Raw genomic sequence first — 20,040 nt, 5'->3', positions numbered from 1 at the left:
GTCCACCTCTGTCCTGTACTTGTGTAATCAAAATGTTACCAGATACTTCCAGGATTAAGAAAAGCAGGGGACAGAAAAAGCATGTGTACGTATTTAGACTTCATTCCCCCATTCTGAGTGTTCTTAAATAAATTTTTTTTAAAAAAAAGTACATGGTTTTATTAAGTAGGTTACCTGCCTGTTTCACTCCAGGAGTCAAAACTACCTGCACTCCTCTTAAGGAGTGTAGCAGTTCAATGTGATTTTCTTGTTGAGGTAGAAGTGAGCTTCAGGCAGTTGGCATGGACAAGGAAGGTAGCAGTTCTTCGGTACAGGAAAAAGCATTAACATCATAGTGGTTTTTTACATTATCTTTAAGTGCACGTAGCCGTTACTTTGAGTCAGAAAAGCACCTGTTGTGTACGCAAGAGAAGAGAATGCAATGCAGAGCTGTAAGGCTCAGCTCCATCCAACCCATTATAAAACTCATAGGTACAAGTACTGCTTAGATATTTATTAAGTTTACACCAATCAGTTACAGGAAAGTAGCATTGCTGGTATTATCTCTTGAATCCATAGGAAAACAAGATATAACTTGAAGATGCTGTCCTGTGGAGACTGCCCCTGCAGGAGGGACAGTCTTCCCTGCCCGCATCACTTCCCTTGCCCTAGTGCCTGCAAGATGTGGGGGTGAGTTATGCCAGCTCCAGCTATTCTGTCTCTCTTCCCAGTGCAAAGAAAAGTTGACTACAAATGTGTAGAGATAATAGAACACAACCGATATTGATTAAACGCTAAGTAGTTACTCCTGTTCCATGGCTTAAAGTGACTATTAAAAACAGGAAACAACAGTACTATGAACACAGTTAACTGCATACTTGAATCTTTCTTAGTTGCTTTCTCTGCCCTCGCCAATAATTTTCCAATGTGCGTGTAAAGCGTTAACAGCAAGGTGTGTTACCACGCTCAGGCATCCTGCCAAGAGAGTGCAAAGGAACTAAGACAAGCTGTACTGTCTTTCCATCAAATGTTGTTAATTGTGACCGAGTTGCTTTCAAAGAATTTCGCAGGTGTTTCCTCTGTCCTCCTGTAGCAGTTGAAGTATCCTTTACCTCCCCCTCTCCCCCTTCCTTCTAGTTTACAGCCACATACAGAGCTCTGTGAAGTATACTCTTTGGTACTAGCTTCCCCTGCGTGCACGCTTAAGTGCCTCAAGGAATCCTTGTATGGAGCCTATCGCTTTGGAATCAAGCATCAGTGTATTGACCCAATTTTTTTTAAGTAGGGACACAACACAGCAGTATTAGAATACTGGACTTCAGGAGTCCCAAGCGTGTGGCTTCCTTGCTCAGATCAGTAGCAGTGTCAAGAGGAGAGAGCATATCATGTTTTTGAAGCCTGTGCAAATGCAGGCAGATGACTGCTGTAAGTGGGGCTGAAGATAAGAGAAGACAGCATCAATCTGGCACTGTAAGTTAGGTGGTGCTTTATACCTGCTCCCTGGCATGAATTTGTCAGTAGAAAGGTAGGATTTGAATCTGTGCAACTAACTGTTCGTGTGCTCCAAGTCCATGTGGCAGTTCGGGTACGGCTCGGGAAGCGGGCAGTACTGTAAGCGCGTGTGCAGGTGATTTATTTCAACTGTTGACCTTGACTGGTACATTACACCTATAGTTCATTTTATTCAACAAAATCCACACCACTTAACTCATTAGCTCAAATCAAACCACAGGCAGTGCAGAATGTGACCACCCAAAGAACGGGGAGAGGTCCAGAAGAGGCATGTTTATAGCCCAAACTGCTTAGTGCAGCTCCACTTGCATCCCAGAACCAAGCAGATACAGGCCCTTATCCCAGTAGAGGAGACCCTAGTTTCTTGCTGAGGAATAAAAGCTATCTACAGACTCCAGCTCTCAGTTGTTCTTCCAATTCAAAAGCAGCCAGTGTCAAAATATCATTCGGGTAGTTACCAAGAGCCCTGGGGTGGAGTGTTTATTCTAGATGATCAGGTTAACAAAGAATGTGTAGCCCATGGTTGGCAAAAACAACAAAAAAAAATTAGCAGCCTCACTCACCCGCATTAAAACAGAGTTGAACAACTGAGAGAAGCCAGGAGGTTCCTTCTACCACTAGTGCCAGTACGCATTTGAAATACACAAATTCATCAGAAGGTCACTTCAAAACCAAGTAGCCAAGTTCTGCTTGACACTCACCTCAGCTTTAAATCTTTCCAAGCCAGGAGAACAGGAGGAATTCTTGCTCTTTAGAAAAGGAACAGATAGAGCAGCTAATGCTCTAAAGCTAGGGAGCTCTTTCGCCCATTTCTAGTGCAGCAGAAACCAGTTTCTCACGAGAGCAGTGTGGCAGCTTTACTGTGACATACTACTGTCGCAGTTGGATGAACTGCCCATAAATACTCCTAGGTAAATAAAGGCTCTCTGCCTCTTCACTTGGGTGATATTGCAGTATTCTGGCAGTGCCACACAGCTGCAAAGGCTTTCATATCACTTGCTAGGCCAAAAGAACTGACTTGGCACAGACTAGAGGCCTTGGCTCATTTGTCTCTGGGTTGTTTCTTTCAAAATTTTGTTTCAGTATAAACTGATTAAGCAGTTGGAATCAAAAGATTTTACACTTCAGTGTATACTGTCATGGTTTCCTCCTGAACCCCCTAGAAGCCCTGGAAACACAAGTTTAGTCTGTTCAAATTTAAATACTTAAAACTATAGCAGCAAAACAAAGCAAAATGAAAAGAAAACCAGGAGAGGAAAGTTCTCTTGAATAGAAGAATCACTTTGTGTGAACAACAGAGGTGCTGAACAATAGCTTCTGCTTCTGTTTCTTTCTTTTCTTGCCTCCCTTTTCCTCTGTGAAGAATTAAAATGACACTGTCATTCTTCTCATGGAACAAGAACACACAGAAATGATAAATGGTCTTCCCTAGGCTAAATAACTTCTACAGGTCCATGACACTTCCCATCAACTCACTGAGCATCAGGTAGCTCAGTTTTAAGGAAAAACAAATGCTGCAGATAGACATTTAAGGAAGACTCCATCACACCTAAAGCACACCTATAAACATGTCTGACCGATGTAAAGTTGCTGTTAAAACAGCAGATCCTAGGACTGCGAGTGTGCAGCAGCAGTTTGCATTTCAGACAAGTATCACTTTCATCCTTGTCCAAAACACACTACAGCTGGAGCCGATACTCAATTTCACTGAAACTCCCAGGCCCTCCCATCCAACTCTCCATCGTTCAGTGCAATCTCCAAATGGAAGCCAAAGCGAAGCATTAGAACTGAGCATTATAAATGACTTTTATCAACCAGCACCAGGCTTGGAGGTTTAAGTTCATATCAATTTGTTTCAGGCTCCCCAGTCTGAGATTTCAGCTAATGGTTACCTCACCGTTTTGGTCAAACTTAAATGTTCAGCAGCTCAGCTATTTTTAAAGTGCATAACCTGAACTTCCTTGAGATAAAACTTAAGTTCCAGTAAAGAGAAGGCAAACATAATTATCAAAAACCATCTCTGTCCTAACAGGGACTTTTTGCTGGTTGGAGTCAGCTCCCATTAGGGGAGCTGATTTTAAGCTAACAGAAGCCCTAGTCAAGTGGTTCAGAAACCACAACCCGACAATTTTCAGAACTGTTCTGTGGCCAATTTTTGGTGCCTAAAATTGCCTCTCACATCTCCCAGAGGAATTAGGGGAAATAGTCAATTTTTTCCATTTCAGACATCTTTCATGCCTTCCCCACTCCTTCTACCTGATAAATGATCAGCTGTGGACGGTTTGTCCAGTTTCAGGAGGGCTGCCTCAATTGCTTGGCTGAAAGAATTCTGGAAGCTGGGCACAGGGATGCGGTCAGAGCTGTCACTTTCACCATCACTATCGACTGGCACAGGGAGTGCCAGAGTGTTCTCATCTGAAGGAAGGAAAGGCAGAAGATTGTATAAAACTTTCAGAGTGCAAATGCCCCTCCGCACTCCAGAGGTTTCTTGTGAAGTTGCAAGATTTCTTATATTTAGAATGCATGGTAAAGAACCTGAAGTAGTAATAGCAAATTTTCTTACCTCTTGTCTTTGGAGCAGGTTTGGGCCATGTTTCTGGTTTTGCCCTTCCAACTCTCAACATCTATGAAAAAACGTTGTAAGACAGGATTAAATCCCATGTACTGGAACACTCCAGCATATGCCCAAAGAGTCCAGGATATCTAGTAACCCCTTCAAGCACCCAAACCCTAGGTTGTCTCCATAATATTTATCCCACGTTGGTTTGGGGGGGGAAGCAACTGTGTTCTCAGACTAAGCCCCAACTACGACACGACTAATTCCAACCAGATTTACTCTGCTACGTGGCTTACCTGGGCAAAGGAAGGGAAGGGAGAATCTTCTTCTAAACTCCCACAGAGCAGCGGACTGACCTGGCTGGCAGCAGGTGACAGTGGAGTTGGAATGGACTCTACAGAAAAAGCAGCAGATAATTAAGGCCAGTTGAATTGGGCAAAGGCCCTCACGCTGCTTACCGGGATGGAACAGAAATAAAGTTTTACTATCTTATGGAATTGACCATTTTTATCTCATTGGTTCCATCCATTAGTCACACAGTGGGACCTCTCGAATTTCCTCAATCTTTTTATTTAAAAGACATTTAAGTTTGGTGGCCTTTGTTTGGGGTTTTTTGTTTGCTTATTTTGGGGTGTTGGAGGGGGTTGTGTTTTGTTGTTTGTTTTTTATAAAAAACAGTTAAGAGTAGTTTCTATTTTTGTTTTTTAATGAACTACAAGATAAAACACTTGGTAAAGCATCACTGGACAACAACCTAACCAAGTGCTCATCAGCTATGTTTTATCGTAGCATAACATGGTGGGGAAGATAGAGAGGGTAGAAAGAAAAAAATGCCAGAAGTGTTTTCCTGGCATACATGCTTTTCTTCACTTTTGGGGGATTTTTTTTTCTTTTCTTCTGCTTCAGCAAAGATTTAAAAGATGAGTTAACTACAGTTCAGATCTCATATCATCACTGAAGTAGAGGCAGTAAAAAGCAAAGGATCAGAATGTTTCTTAGTCTTATCAGCCTTTTGTGTATGATCTCATAGCCAATCTAGGAAAGAAGCAATCTTTGATCAGTATTAAGAAAGTTTGGTGTGATGACCTGAGCAGTAGATCCCAAAAAAATGATCAAGAGCTAAGTGTGATGTGTTTTTCCAGATGCTCACCTGTCTGAAACACAGGGCTTCTGCCAAGAGGAGACAGACAGAAGCTCTGATGATCAATGCTGGTAGTTTCTTCGGGGCAAGAGGTAAAAGCAGGGAACTGCTGCAGATTCTCTAAAGCAATATGGACCTCTGGATCTAGAAAGAGGTTTTAAATTAAAGCACTACACAATGTGGGGGAGGACTGTCAATATTCAAGTTGCTTTAGGAGTCTAGGAGGTGCCAACTCAATTTTCTTTCCACCCTCTATTTTAGAGACCAGTACAAGGCCTACTGCTGGATGGAAGCAGTTCCTAGGCATTTTTCTTTTTTTTTAACTTCTTCACTTTTCACTCTATATCGTGATTACTATAAAAACAGCAACTAAGAATCCTGAGAGCTAAATACACCATGGAGATAGCTGTGCCCTTGAATGCTCTGTCTTTCCCATAACGTACAAGTATGCAGCAATTGCATAACAAAATTTAACATCCTGACTAGAACAGCTTATATTTTTTAACTCTACAGATGTTGTTTCTAATACCCTGTAATCTTGTTTTAAGTGCACACTACAAACTAAAGGCCTTAAGAGTTCATCTTGTAGCTCAAAAAAAAATCAGCTCAGCAACTAAAGATGTCTGGAAATCCACCAGTTATGCTCAGTCACAACTTACATTTGCCCTGTTTTTTGTTTTCTTCTATCTCAATTCTGCGTTCACGTCGTCGTTCATCACGAGCTTTCTTCTGCCGAAGACGTTTCCTCTTTTCAAGGTCATCTAGGAGCAATGCACAGCAGCGGATATCAAAAACCCCACACCAATACTTGGGCAATGTTTTCTCCAGCTTTGAAAACTATGTATTCAGTTATAACACATTATTAACAAAATATGCTTACAAATAAGTCTGCCTGCTTGGAAGAGCTTATGGGTTTTTTTTTCATTTGTATAATCATTTTCTATAAAACAGCAAATTGGGATTTTTCTGTCTAGTAATCATCAGACAGCTGGTGCAAGAGGAGTAAAGCTGCTGTGTATGTTCTTTTTTTTCGCCATTAATGGATAAGAATGACTTTGCCATCACCCTCATGGATCCAGGACAGAGCCTACTAGTAAGGTAGGACCAACCTGAAAACAGCTCTAAAGTCTCCTTAGAGATGATGGGTGGCTTCAGAGCCAGTTCACAAATGCTGAACTCACAGGTAAGAGGCAAGTGACAGAGGTAACGATGACGCTGTCTTATATCCTGATTAAAAAAAGGCAGACACATCATTACAACATAGTCCAGAGGCTGCCATAGTGATGAATAGCTTATGGAGATAGAGATCGAACACCCACCATTCACCACAGCAAACAGAAAAAAAATAGCAGCAGCGACCAATAATCATGTTATAAACTACAAATGTGTGAAGGATACCCTGGGTCAGAACCAAATACTCCAAGATCTCCAACGACATCATAATCAGATTTGATGCAGTTATTCCAGCTCACTGATTTTCTTTTTATCCCTTCCTTCTCACTCATGTAACTGGAATAAAATTCTACAATACTAGTCTTCTGACAATTATTTTTGCCACTGGACCAAATGTGTGTTTTATACTTAAATTATTTGGGCGAACAACCACCACTTTGCTAGACTGAAACAAGCAGTTTTATATCTTTCCTCACAGAGCCTAAAAACTTGGAAGACAATTCCCTGCTACCTCTGCATCCCTTCCTACTTGAGCACATCCTTTCTTAAAGACGAATTAAGAATTACGTATAATTATTCCTGCACATGCCAGTTCCTATAGTTGTCTTTATCTGAGGTAAAGGAATTCAAGACCCACCCCCTCTTCCAGAACTTCAGTGCCTTAAGCACTTTCACTCCCTCTATCTCGAACACTGAAGTTTCTTCCCATCCCCTTCACTGTGGTAACATTCCACCTCTACCCTTGACGTTCAGAAACAACTGTTCAAGATAGAGGCAAAACACTTCTGTTCTGACAGATCTGTCTTATAGGGAAAATAATTCATTTATTTTTCAGACAGCTTAAATAAGAAACCAATCTTAAGCTTGTAATTCTCTTACTCCTAGAACTTCCTACCCTCTAAGAAAAAAAAAAATCAAAAAGCCACACTGCAGCCTACTTATCAAAAGTAACACGTGGCACCGCACCTTACAGAGATGCCCTTCACAGATTAACATGCCTACGCGTTTATTGTTATTACTGAAGAGAAACAAGTGTCATCTGTCAGCTACAATGATCAATCTGCTAAAACAAGGGCCCTTAATTAATAAGAAGATAAAATAACTACCTCTGTCATTGAGTAGCCAGTTATCTCCACTACAGCTGCAGTTATTTTCTCTGGACTCTTCTCCAAGCTGCCATATTCACGAACAAGACATCGAACATTCACGGGGTGAAGATACATACACTGTCCATCCTCCGCTGTAAGATAAGATATCACTCCTTGTTCTTTGCCTGTTAATTTTCAATACCCTTCTCCCCACCTCCATACATTCTCCAGTAATAAAATTAAAGCTCCTTTCTGCATTTCCCTGCGACTCTTACTTCACGTTAGCTGCATCTAGCAGAGTGACAAACATCTTTGTCAAGAGAAATCCCAAAAGAGGTATCTCTGCCCCCACGATTCCACGATTTCATTGCACTGACCTTGATAGAAATAGTAAAAAGGAGAGTTGCTAAGATGTCCACTGCTAATTGTATCTTTAGATTCTTGGCAGCTTGTTTCAGCTGGATTTGGTTCTTCTGTAGTGTTCATATCAGGTCCCCCTACGGTGTCCACCTCAGGTACCTCCTCCTCTTCATCCAGCACTGCCTCTTCTGCTTCCACAGGAGGAGGAAAGGAACTTGCCAGATCAGAGGAAGGCTCCACAAGCTCCTCATCAAATGCAGACAGATATTCCACATCACACTATCACAGCAGAGAGCACACAGTTAGTACCACATCAACTCTTTCAAAATATTATCATCTCTGCAAAAATCTTTGGCACGAGTTCACCATACACTGCAGCATAAAGTGGCAGAATTAAGTATTAAGGAGATCTGCCAGAGCAGGGTTATCACCCACCTTCTTCTCTTGGGAAACTGCAGGCTCCACAGCTTTGGAGCTTTCTAGGACCAATTCTTCCACAGCTGCACTGATTCCAGCAACGCCACTGTTTTTATCCTGGTCAGCAGAGAGTGCTGTTTCTCGCTCCTACAGGTCATCCAAAGAGAACAAGTTTCAATTTCCTGTTGAAGCCAGGAGACTATCACCAAAGTTATTTTTAGCCTTGTCCTATACTTCAGGTTTTCATAAATCTGTCATTGATCTGTGACAAAGAGTGACCCTTGAAAAGAAGTCCTCTCCTTCTTGTTACTGGAAACCACATCGATTGTAGGAAACCTAAAGGCTTTTAAAAGGAATATTCTACAGGTTTGCTCATGTGTGACTGATAGAAGTTATCCCAGAAACTACTAGGCCTGAAAGAGAAATACATCTTCCTTTGAAAGCCTTAACTCCTTTACATTTATGGAAGGAATACCATTCAGTAAAAAACATTCTGTTCTGTTATCTTGAAATTTATGCCAGATACCTGGGGTCCAAAGGCTATAGCCTCCTCCAAGATTTATAACGCTATTCTAGCAGCAAACATCACCACTTGCTATTTTGTACATCATGGAGACGAGAATAATCACACACAACCACTTATGCTGCAGAACACAGATGCTTAGCACTCAGCATACTCTTAAAAATAAAGTTACTAAGAAGCCTTCAAAGATGTTCTCACCTTCAGTTCCTGGATAGCCGCCTCAATAAAGCAAGCCTCTGGGGTGTGCTTTTCCTCCTCATACTGTTTCAGTAATGCTGCTTTCTCCTCCAGAATCACCAGCTGCAAGACCTGCTCTCTGGATGCCAGAAGCAGCTTTGAATACTGACTGTGCTGGTCATCTGAACAAAAGAAACACCAAATCGTTAATATCCGGACATAGGGGCATCAGCTTGGACTGCTGTTTCTTTCAAAGTTTTGTTACTGCTTAATTTTAGGGGTTAATCCACCCCAGGGCAGGCAAGACTTAGCAAGAGTTTGATACACACTCTGCATACTACCAGTATATTACTGACGACACAAGCTGGTGCCACAGAACTGCTCTGCTACACACACCTTCCCCCACACAGCAGTTCATCTGCCACTTTCATCCTGCCATTTCAGCACTCAGTTGCTATACATTAAAAAAAAACAACAACCCACCAAAGGTCTAAACTTCTATGCTGTGGAGGCATCACCCTTCAGAAGCCTTGGGTGGTCAAAACTTTCCAAAAACATGCAGTCCGTAGCTTCTTCCTCTTCCCTACATACTCAAAAATACTGCAGCTGACAAGTTCTGCCAAAATGGCCTGTTTTGGCTCAAACTAGTCCATAAGCCCATATGTGTTAGAAATCCATAAAAACGTTACTATGAGGTTTTCACAGGAAGTACTGCAGAAATAGTCAACTAAAGAATTGCAAGTTTAGCTGAAGGTCTTTGTTACTAGAAAGCTTATCTTAATGATAAACTTTACAGCAACCAGAGCATCATGGACTAATACCGTCCCTATAATCACTGCTCAGCAAGGATCCCACCTTGTCTACAGGACACCAAGTTAATGCTGAATTTCTTGGGTTTAGAATGATCTCACATCCCGTATTTGTTCTTTCGTTTGTTTCATGCACAGATTTAAAAGTCCTTCTTTTCGAATACTGAGGAACATGTAAGCACACACCCTGCGTGCTGGATACCCAGCGTGTGTTAAGAGACTTGACTTTTTACAGAGAGCTTAAATGCACACCGCCTTTCACAAATGTGACTGCAAAATGAAGCAAGCCAAGACAGCCCACAAAACAGCAATGTTAAGTAAAAATTATTTCTTTAGTCACAAAATTTTTGTGATACTAACAGATAAGATGGTGATGTGTTAGTCACATTACTTGACTGGAGAAAACTGAAGAAGTCAGGCAACAGATGTTTGGAATAGGTTTGCAATAATTTTGATTATTTTCCTGTATCGTTCACAGACTTTAGTTGATAAGATGATGAAACCTTGTTGAAGATCACATCCTTGAAATAGTTTTAGACACAGAGACAGTTATTTTTGCTAAGCTGTATACGGAGGAACCAGGAGGAAAAAAGAGTTAAGGACACCGAAGAGCCAACAAAAGCAGCAAGAGTGACGGTCTGACACAAAGCACACAGCAAACTAATACCAACAGTCGAGAAAGCAGGAGGCTGCAGTGCAGCAACTTCAAGGGAAACAGCAGACAAGTTAAAGCCTTACAAAACACAAAGTGTGAGTAGAAAGCTTAATATTAACACATGGTCACTAAGGTTCCCTGCTGCTAAACCCCACGTTTCGTGGTCTGTTATACTTGAAGGTGGCAGCATGGCACCTACACAAGTCCTGGTGGCAGCTGGGAGCAGGATACCTGTCAGCAGCACTCACATACACTCACCTCTGATGTACACGGGCTGCACCACATTCATCCACTGAGATTTGGGCAATGCTATCAGAACACCTTTCTCTCTTCTCATAAGTTGCATCGTAATGGTATCACCAATGGCGTATTGACGTGTTTCCATAGCCACGACACTGCAATAGAAGCAAAAGGTTAGTAGGGAGAAATAACATTTCAAAAAGATACTTCATTTAATAAACACCAGGCCTCACCTCTTGAGATCCTTCTTGTGAACAGAGCCATAACAAATAGGACACTTACTCCAGGTCTTTTCGCTCAAGGAGAGATAGTGAAGGATACACGCCCAACAGAAGATATGCCCACAGCGGGTGATCTTTGCTGCCGTTGGTGGGTACAGGCATATAGGGCAAGAGGGCACTTCATGGCTACAAATTCGCTGAAATGGCGTTAAGAGAAGAATAGTACAAATTTTATACTTGGAAATCAGTTCCTGTGCCACAGAATAAGCCACCCATAAGACCTACTCTAACATATTAACCTTCCAGCTCTTTAGTCTCTGCTTATTTACCATGAAATTAAGCACACTGTGAACCAAGTAACACCTTCAGACTGCACATAAAGTAACCTCCAAAGCCACTCATCTGGGATTTCTACTCTAATGACATTTTAAAAAATTACTCTTCCCATGTTTTCTCTCATGTATTCACCATCTCTAAGGGTCAGCAGCAGCAGCATCTGAATCCAGACACTAAGAAGACAGCAAATGAGCTCTGTCACCTCACTGACACAGGCAGACTTGTGCAGCCCCGTTTAACTGCAAGACTGAACTCACCTACCTTCACAAAAATATTAGTTTAACCTGACACTTCAGTAGCATCTATATGTTAGAGACATAACTACAAAGCAAGAACCTAGATTTTTCATTTCTCTTGTAGCATAGGCCTACCTCCTCTCCAACTACGCCATACACTGAGACTAGTCTTGGCAGATAATAAATTTCTATTTGAGACAGCCCAAAGTTCTGACCATGATCCTCGAATGATTTTCTATTTTGTTGCTAGGCAAGATGGGCCACCTATGCACAGAATAATTCTTCAAAATTCTACACTCTAGTCCTCTTCCATGGACTCATGCCCAAGTTTTCTGTTAATATCTTGATCACAAGGACTCTGTCTACAGAATGTCAGATACTATTTTTGATGAGCTCCCATCTGCGAAAGCAAGAAGAAGTTGCTAATTTTCCTAATAGATTTTAGCACTTCTCTCTTCCTGTCATGAAAGTACTTCATAATATATTCCATGACAGATCTTTTCCAGTATTGTGGGAGTGACAGAAGAGGACTCAACTCAAAAACAGCTGAGTTTTACGTAACATCACAGAGATAAAGAGGCAGTTAAAGACAGGTTGAGCTTAAGAAGGAGGAGTTAAAAAAAAAAAAAATCCAGCCCATCACAACTGACCACTTGCTCCACAAAGTCCCAGTTGACCAAGGTATCTGGATCAGCAAAGTGGACTGTGTAGTCCTGTTCTTCAGAGACAACAAACTGGCAGCTGGGGAAAGGCAAAGAGACAGATGATCCACTCAGTTGCTTCTAAAAATTCTTTGAGAGCTATCTTATAGGATTCTCTGAGCTTCTTCTTTGTCCAGCAGAAAACTGCTGGACACAGTCAGTAATTTCTACCAACAAAACTCCAAAGAGTTCACAGCCAGATTTCCAGAACACAGGTGTCTAATTTCAGCTAGACACAGTATCACATACTAACTACAGAATAAGCCAGGCAGAGCGGTTTTACAGAAAAAAACATGTAAGAAAGAGCCAGCTCCATCAAGAATCTATTGAAAAACAGGAAATCCACAAGTGGAAAAATATGCTCACAAAACCTAGAATTACTGAGGTTTCTGCAAATAGCATTCATGACAATAAGACACAAAACAACAGGGGAAAAAAAAATAAGAAGCATCAGTGCTGAAAATAGTTATTATCTTTATCGTGGTCAGACACAGGAAGCACTGAACATGCTTCAAATTCTGGTGAAAGCAACCATTATTATCCAGTCAAAAGCAATTCTTCTGCTGGATTACTATAGTGACCATCCTTTGCATCATACTATATACTATGGGGCCTGGAAAATAATTCGGAGTTTAAGAACTAAGATCAACAGGATAATTGCTTCTGACACTTAGAAATTCAGATTAGTTTTCATCCAGTAACTGCTACCCTTAGTAACTCAACATAGTTTTTCTGGAAAATAAGCAATCGTCTTCCGTAAAGGAACTAGACAGGTCTTCCCAAAGGAAGTGTCATATTCCACAAGTGACGCTAGAAAATTAAAGCAGAAGACTAACTGGTTTGTATCTAAAGGACTCACTCCATCAGATACCTTTTAAATAGGTAAAGATAACAACTTCATATATTTTTATCCCTTTCAAGTACAGTCATTACTATTAAAAACACTTGGGAAAAGTAACTTCACCCTGGAAAAGTCAATACAGGTAGTCAAGGTCCAAAGCAATTTCTTGGCTGATCATCCCCTACAGATCAGTGTCTCTGTAGAGGTCTAAAAGCCCTGCTGGTCTTCCACTCACTTGGCCTGTAGGAAGAGCTCCTTGTTGAAAGGCTTATGTCCCCACTTGTTCCTTTTCCCCCAGTTGCCATGTCCATTCCCATCAAAATGGCCTGCCTGGCCACGGGGTTCAAAAGTGAAGTTCAGTAAGTGGTTGAGATTAATCTTCTTGGGACCAGAGAACTGGGCAGGGCTGAACTCTGCCCGACGAGCCTCTGCTACCTAAGAGACAACAGCATTTGTTAGAACTCGCTAGAATTTACTGCAAAACCGTCACTACAAGTTGACACCCAGGCCCCATCAGTGATTACGTACAGGACGCGCAGGACCCACTCACTCACCTTCTCTCACTCCAGTTTGCAAATCAAGTAGTGCAGCGTTAGAAGTGCATGAGAACCTGAAAGTCAGAACTGAGTAGTCTTACCCCACACGGATAAAAAGAAGGAGAGCATAAAAACAATGCACATAAGGACAAGTAAAAGCTGGCAAAACCTAGTAGCCCAGGTTAATAACATAAGAAAATTGTTGGAATCAATATTTTGGATGGCCAGCAATACAAGTCTGATTACTATTTGCACAGATTGTTCTTGCTTTGGTTAGTTTTCTTATAAGGAAGCAAAGAATGAGAATTCAACAGAGAGAGCTGGTGAGTTTTGACAGAGTCAGCAATTTAGGCAAGCAGTGTTGCTCATCCACTAAAACAGAAAAATTGGAGTATCCAGGAAAACCCACAAATAGCCTACAGCATTCAGATCCACATCAGGACAAAAGCCTCAGTCTGCTTTTACTCTATCTCGATGTCACCAAAGCTAATACAATTACTTCCCCAATACCACAATCACATGCACATTTCTACACTGAAGTGGTTAGACACAATCACCTCAGACTTAAAAGCTAGAAATTTTATCACTAGGTATTTTCACGAAGGACCTCTGTTTCACGAGATATGTACACAGCCTGTCTAGGTACCCATTCCTCAGATGATATTTTTTATTGCCAGCCTCTCAGAGCAGAGAGCACTCCTCTTCTCTTGTTGCCAAGTTGTCCTGCTCACACTGACTCTGGCATCCCAACGATGTTAGCACCTTTTATCACTCCTTCCCTTCCCAGCCCAGGAGCTGAACACAGAAGACCTATCTAGGCAGGTCAGAGTGATCCTCTCGTCCCACGTAAGAAGGCCTTGGAGGCACAGCACTACAATTCTCACCTCATCTCGTCTTCCACCATTACAAGAGCTAAAAAGTTTGCCGCTTCCGCCGCTACCTCCCCTTTGAGGGGGCATCTTGTTAAAAGCTTTGCTTTTCTGTGAATTGGCGCGACGGGACTGACTGGAAAAGTTCTCATTTTTTGAATATGAAGTTTCTCTTTTACGATTATAACGCTGTTTGGATCCACTCGCATTCTTTCCATCTGAAAGAAAAAAAAAAAAAAACACACAAAGGATCAGATCAGCAGCCCCAGAGTTGTCCACACGTACTACACCTCAGCTAGCTCTGCTTCAGAGACATCCGCACCTCAACCACTGCCTTCAACCCTGGTTAAAGGGCTGGTGTTTATCAGGACGCCAAATCCCTCCAGCAACCCAAATAATTTCACCCCAATCGCTGCCCGAAGAACTGGTCAAAGAGTATAAAAAAAGGCTTTATTTGCTGTGCTTTCTCTGCTATTAGAATGGCTGAATCTTCTTTCCCCAGGTTTGGAATTGCTGTCACCAGACATTACCGTGTTGCCTGGTACACTGATAAACACCACGTGTTCATGGCCCATTATGAAAAGTGACAACAGTTACTTCATTTTTCATTTAATTTTCTGAAAGCATGCAACGTATCGCATATTGCTTTCTATAAAAATATACTGCTGCCTGCATTTGTCTTGAGATCTCCCATTTTGCAAAACTTCACTGCCTGTTTTCACTTAGTTCTGGCCCCTATGCTTAAAAGAGCCCAAGAGATCTAATTCTGCATTAGCAAAATCCTTCTCTTTCATGAGGCCAACAAATGCTAATCGATCCTGAAGCACAAATCCAATGATTTGGCCTTGCAGGGTACACACCTAGCATCTAAGTACTAAGTCCACTAATCTATGCAACACGAACCGTTTGCCCAAAGCGCGCTGAGCACAGCACTGACCCTAACACAGGACACAAAAGTGAAAGCACAAAACAAAATACTACAGTAATAAAGCTCTCAAAAGCAGAAAACAAAGCATCAGGCTTGAGAGAGGTTTCCTATGTCTAAACAGCTGCTTCATTAGACTGCTAGAAAACAAGTTAGTTTACTACAATGAAGGTATTTCTAATAGTTTTAAGATCAGAGTCGCCCCAAGGACACCACAGACCGTGAGTTAACCTGTCATTTCCACCAACTGCCCCAAGTTTTACCTGTAGAAGAGGTATGTTGCTAAGCTTGGAAGCAAAACTCCACTGGCCCAGCGAGACATCTAATCACACCAGTCAGCCCCAAAGTTACTCTGGATACTCAGCATTACACAAGCAGTAATGCCTCATACACAGTCTCAAGCCATTTTAAAAAAAATCTTTTAGTTTCCCTTTCCCCACTTCATAGTCCTCAGCACCACTTAATATAAATCTTACACGGTAGGCAAACGAACCACTGTGATTCAGGATCGTGTTTCTCATATGGGTAGTTTTCTTTATCAGTGCCTCCAGCTGTCTTCTTCCAATCTATCTGAGCATTTAAAACACCTGGAAATGGGATCATTCATGCAAAGTCTTATTCCTTGGCTATTTTTAGTTTTCTCTCCCACCTGCACTCCCAAAAAGAGGGGAAGTGGACTGAAAGGTCTATGTGTGGTTGTACATCACTGAGGATCCAGCAGTTCCTCAATAAAAGTAGCTTGACTGGGTTCTCTGGTGGTCTGCTGTTTCTTGCAGGCTACTACAGCTACAGAATTAAAAGGACACTACGATTACTTTCACACAACGGGACAGAGCTATTTTGCAGACAAACTTTGTCACCCAAACTGGTCATTTACTCTGCTATTCAAAAGGCTGATCCTTTAATTCAGAACTAAACCAACTCCATTGGAATCACAGATGTGCAACGCAAACACATGCTCGCATAGCTGGCAATGCTGTCACGCACATCAGGCTAAAAAGACATGGGCTGGGTGTTATCAGGAAAAAAAACACACCAGGAGCTGCCAAGTACTGAGGGGTGTGACCAGGTCCGGGTGAATGGTTATTTAGATACAGCCCTTTTCTGAGTGTTTGTAGGGAAGAGGCTATAATCAACACCACTGAGTCTCTGGTCAAAAATGAAGTCGTTCTGAAGAGGTTTGGACGTGTATTTGAGTTGCTTAGGAGCAGAGCTTCTCAGCCATCCTCCGAAATCTGCAGCTTCAGTGAAGGCCCTAGAGGGACCCACGTCTATTGTGTCTACAGCAACTTTGCAGCTTCTCTGCAATCTGGGGATAGGAAACTCGGGAAAAGAACTTGAGAAGAAGTTCAGTCTAAAGTTCAGCCCAAAGGCCCAGGAACAGCTTGTATCTGCAGATGACGGAAGAATTTCCTGCTGCTTATTTTAATCAAGTTAGTCACCATCAAATTTGTTGAATAGCTAGTTTACACACATTCCTGTCATACTACAGGTCCTTTCAGACCAACTCCTAGAGACTTTGGGAGTCACTACAATGACTCTTACATTTTACAGCAAAGTGCCCTCCATCTGTACCTTTTTCAGCAAGGACCTTACACAACAGCCTAACAATGCTTCAAAACCTGATCTCACTGACTTTAAGTCTCTCTCCTTCCCGGAATAATTACCCTCATGAGGATTCTGGTCCATCAAAACAGTAATGAAACCAGTCAACAAACAGCCAAGAGCTTGGAGTACGCATTGGTAAAAAACACTTTTCCTCCACCCCAAATCTAAGCAACGTTGTTGCTTCCAACCTTTCCAGCGTGCCATGTGTCAGGGAGCTCTCTGCTTTGTATCGCCCCTCCTTGCATTCCCACGCAGAGCAGGCCAGGACACGGCTATCTGCACTCATGCAGAGAGAAAAGGGTAAGACTCTTACTGCTGCCTTGTCTTGTTAGATCCCAGTTTTAAATAGTGTAGGCTTGGATTTGGGAGTTCCTTTTTTTCCTTCTTTTCTTGGCAAATTAGCAATGGGCAACAGGAACGGCGCTGGTGAAGACTCTTTACTCAGGTCCTCAATTAGTCCTTCTGCCAGTTTCATGAGATCTAACCTATAATAAATATATCTAACCATCCACACTCCGAGAGAACACAGACTTGTCTCTCCTATATCCAACCTCTGTCTTCAAAGATCCAGAGAGCGGAGACCAAGTTCACAGGACTAAAAGCAGCTCTAGGTGGCCCCTTCAGTCCTGGAGCTGCAGCACTGGCACGCTGCTGGGCTGAGGGCTGCAGTTTCCTTCCACCTTTGTTTGCCTTTCCTTTCCAGCTGAGCCGTGTCAAAGTCAACCATATTGCATAAGGGGTTTGGGCGGTGGATCACACTGAAGCCACAGGGCGATTTCATGAAAACACACCGAAGCTATTGCTGCTGCTCACGCAAACATCCATCCCAGTGAGCAAGAGGTGACTGAGCAGTCACGCACCCCAGCTAAGCACGCTCACACCCTAATAATAAGACCAAGGAACGTTTCTGAGAACTAATGTTGTCCATCATCAGGTCTCAAGCACTGCAGAGAAACTCAACAGGCCTAATTTCCCTTAGCATTGCACCCTAACGGGATGCGACTCCTGTTAGCACACTGATAGAACCCCAAGCAACTTTTAGTTTCTAAGGCCAGGTTTAAAGACAGCTGGAACCCAAATTCCACAAGTAGTGCTTACAGCATTCTTTTTGGCCCAGTTCAAGCTGTGCTCTGTAAAGCATCTAAATGGCAAGAGCTTGTCTGGACCACCAGTGTCACGTACATAACTGAAGGTCAGTGTCGCATTTTAGTGGCCGGCCCAGCCCTATTCCACTTGCCTCTGGGGAAGGGCTGTGATCCGTAAGAATCCTTTCCACTGCAAAGGAGACAGAAGATTTTCAGAATGCTGCTATGCATTTCTGAAACCAGAAAGAAATTCCCAAATATGCATCTACTCATACTAAAAGAGACTCTAATTTTGCCAGGCCCCTTTGATGCACCACAAAGAAGGCAACTCATTCCATATTGCCCTCCAATGTAGTTAAGAAACGAGTGTCTGGAAGCAGAATGGTGTCAAGACAATTTTTTCTTCTCTTTTATTAAAAAAATGGTCTTCAAAAAAGTGGAGGTTTTAAAATTAAAAGTTAGTCTATTGTGTTGAAGAGCACGGTACATTAGCTTTCTCTCGCTGCTCCTCTGCTACTAGGGACAATGTTTGAAACTTGCAGAGGGTGTAATTCCCCGAGAATTACTTAATGCTTTTATTCTGGGCTAGAATGACAGGCCTTTCATTTCTCTCCTCACTACAGATATTGTTTCTTCTCCATGAGGCATATCAGCCACAGGACAGGCCTTCTTAACTCCTCACTGAAGGATGTTTATATCCTGTGAACAATCCTCCACACAGCATCCCACATCGCTAAAAAAGCAGCTCAGGGATGAGGTATCTCTTGGTGAGCCAGGACCAAAAACCAGTTCTCCACACCAGGAAAACCTTGTGTCTGCCAGCCTTCCATGGCGCCTCTCACAATGCACGCAGAGAAGTTCACATACTTTATTATTCCATCAGAAGCTAAAAATCTAGTTCTAAAACCCGTTGTACACCTAGCACGTGTTATCCTCCACACTTCCATTGGTCTGTTCATTAGAAGGGGAAAAGTTAAATAAGAGACTGAAAACTAACAACCGTAGCTAGGGAAAATGACTTTCCCAACAAATACTGCTGCGGATGCAAAAAAACTTTGCAAAACAGTTAACAGCTCTTCCAGAAATGATGGCCTAAAAAATTCTACCTAAAAATACTTTTGTGTGTTTGAATTTGAAGTTAAAATTTAACTATAATCACACAGTTACACCACAGCCTGGGGAGCTGTGGGTGAGCCACCTCCCGTGTCGCTCCGGTGTATCATGTGGAGCTCAGTTAATACTGGTCAAGAGCAGTTAATACGTGGTTACCCGGGATCTGAGTGCATTTAGAAGGTCCAAAAAGGAGTCAACACCTTCGAGATACTCATTTTGTTAACTCTCTGGAACACACCACTGCTTTCTCAGAGACTTGAAGCAATAAAGTTGACACAAACCACTGAGGAGGAAGGAAATTAGTGCAGCAATGGTGGTGTAGCAACCTGTTGACACTCTCACATGTATTTCTGGGACTAAAACACCAACTTTAGTCACTATTGCCTCACTTCTAGGTTTTAGAAAAAAATACAAGGTTGCCAGATACTGTGCTCAAAGTTTTAGAGAACTGGAGGTGGCTTAGATCTTACCCGGAAGAGAGAGATGACAGGAACCACAATGGTTCCTCACCAACTGCTACGGCAGCAAAACCACCTGTTTGCCGTGACAGATGTAACGCTGTGGTTTAAACACCAGATGAGCAAACAAGGTGTAACAAATTCTGAGCTCCTCTGAAGCAGGTTACCGGAACACAGCCAGTCAGGGCAACGCTGCGTACTGGTACAAGACCTCCGTAGGAAATACGCAAAAGCGCACTCGAGTACATAATAAAGTTAAGGATTCTCTTACCAGGCACTGGCAAACGTATGTTCTTCCTATAAAACCAGAGCTTTGGCTCTCAAGCTGATTACTCTAATGCTAATGGAGATAATGCATTAATCCCGAAAGGAAGACCAGGGAGCGCAGCTCAGCCAACAGGGAACAAGGCCGGAAGAGGAAGGGAAAAAAACAAAACCAAGCGGTGACCGGAGCCGAAGCCTATCAAACCCAGCTGAGGC

General features: G+C 42.3%; 1 protein-coding gene across 1 annotated transcript; it reads right to left on the bottom strand.

Annotated features, from left to right (window-relative positions):
- Positions 1-2,401: 2,401 nt before the first annotated feature.
- On the bottom strand, positions 2,402-14,587 carry RNF10 (ring finger protein 10). The gene is made up of 16 exons (XM_009870250.1): positions 14,387-14,587; positions 13,202-13,401; positions 12,075-12,165; positions 10,865-11,049; positions 10,650-10,786; positions 8,949-9,109; positions 8,246-8,374; positions 7,828-8,089; positions 7,469-7,602; positions 6,299-6,416; positions 5,849-5,950; positions 5,199-5,333; positions 4,345-4,442; positions 4,055-4,115; positions 3,748-3,906; positions 2,402-2,846 (listed from the first exon to the last, which is right to left on the bottom strand). The coding sequence occupies exons 1-16, from the start codon at positions 14,459-14,461 to the stop codon at positions 2,770-2,772; spliced, it is 2,124 nt and encodes a 707-aa protein (XP_009868552.1). The 5' UTR covers positions 14,462-14,587; the 3' UTR covers positions 2,402-2,769.
- Between the last annotated feature and the right edge of the window lie 5,453 nt (positions 14,588-20,040).

This window comes from Apaloderma vittatum, unplaced genomic scaffold, assembly GCF_000703405.1.
Source record: "Apaloderma vittatum isolate BGI_N311 unplaced genomic scaffold, ASM70340v1 Scaffold45625, whole genome shotgun sequence".
NCBI lineage: Eukaryota > Metazoa > Chordata > Aves > Trogoniformes > Trogonidae > Apaloderma > Apaloderma vittatum.
Note: the sequence above shows the minus strand (reverse complement) of the source record. Positions and strands in the feature narration are given on the sequence as shown.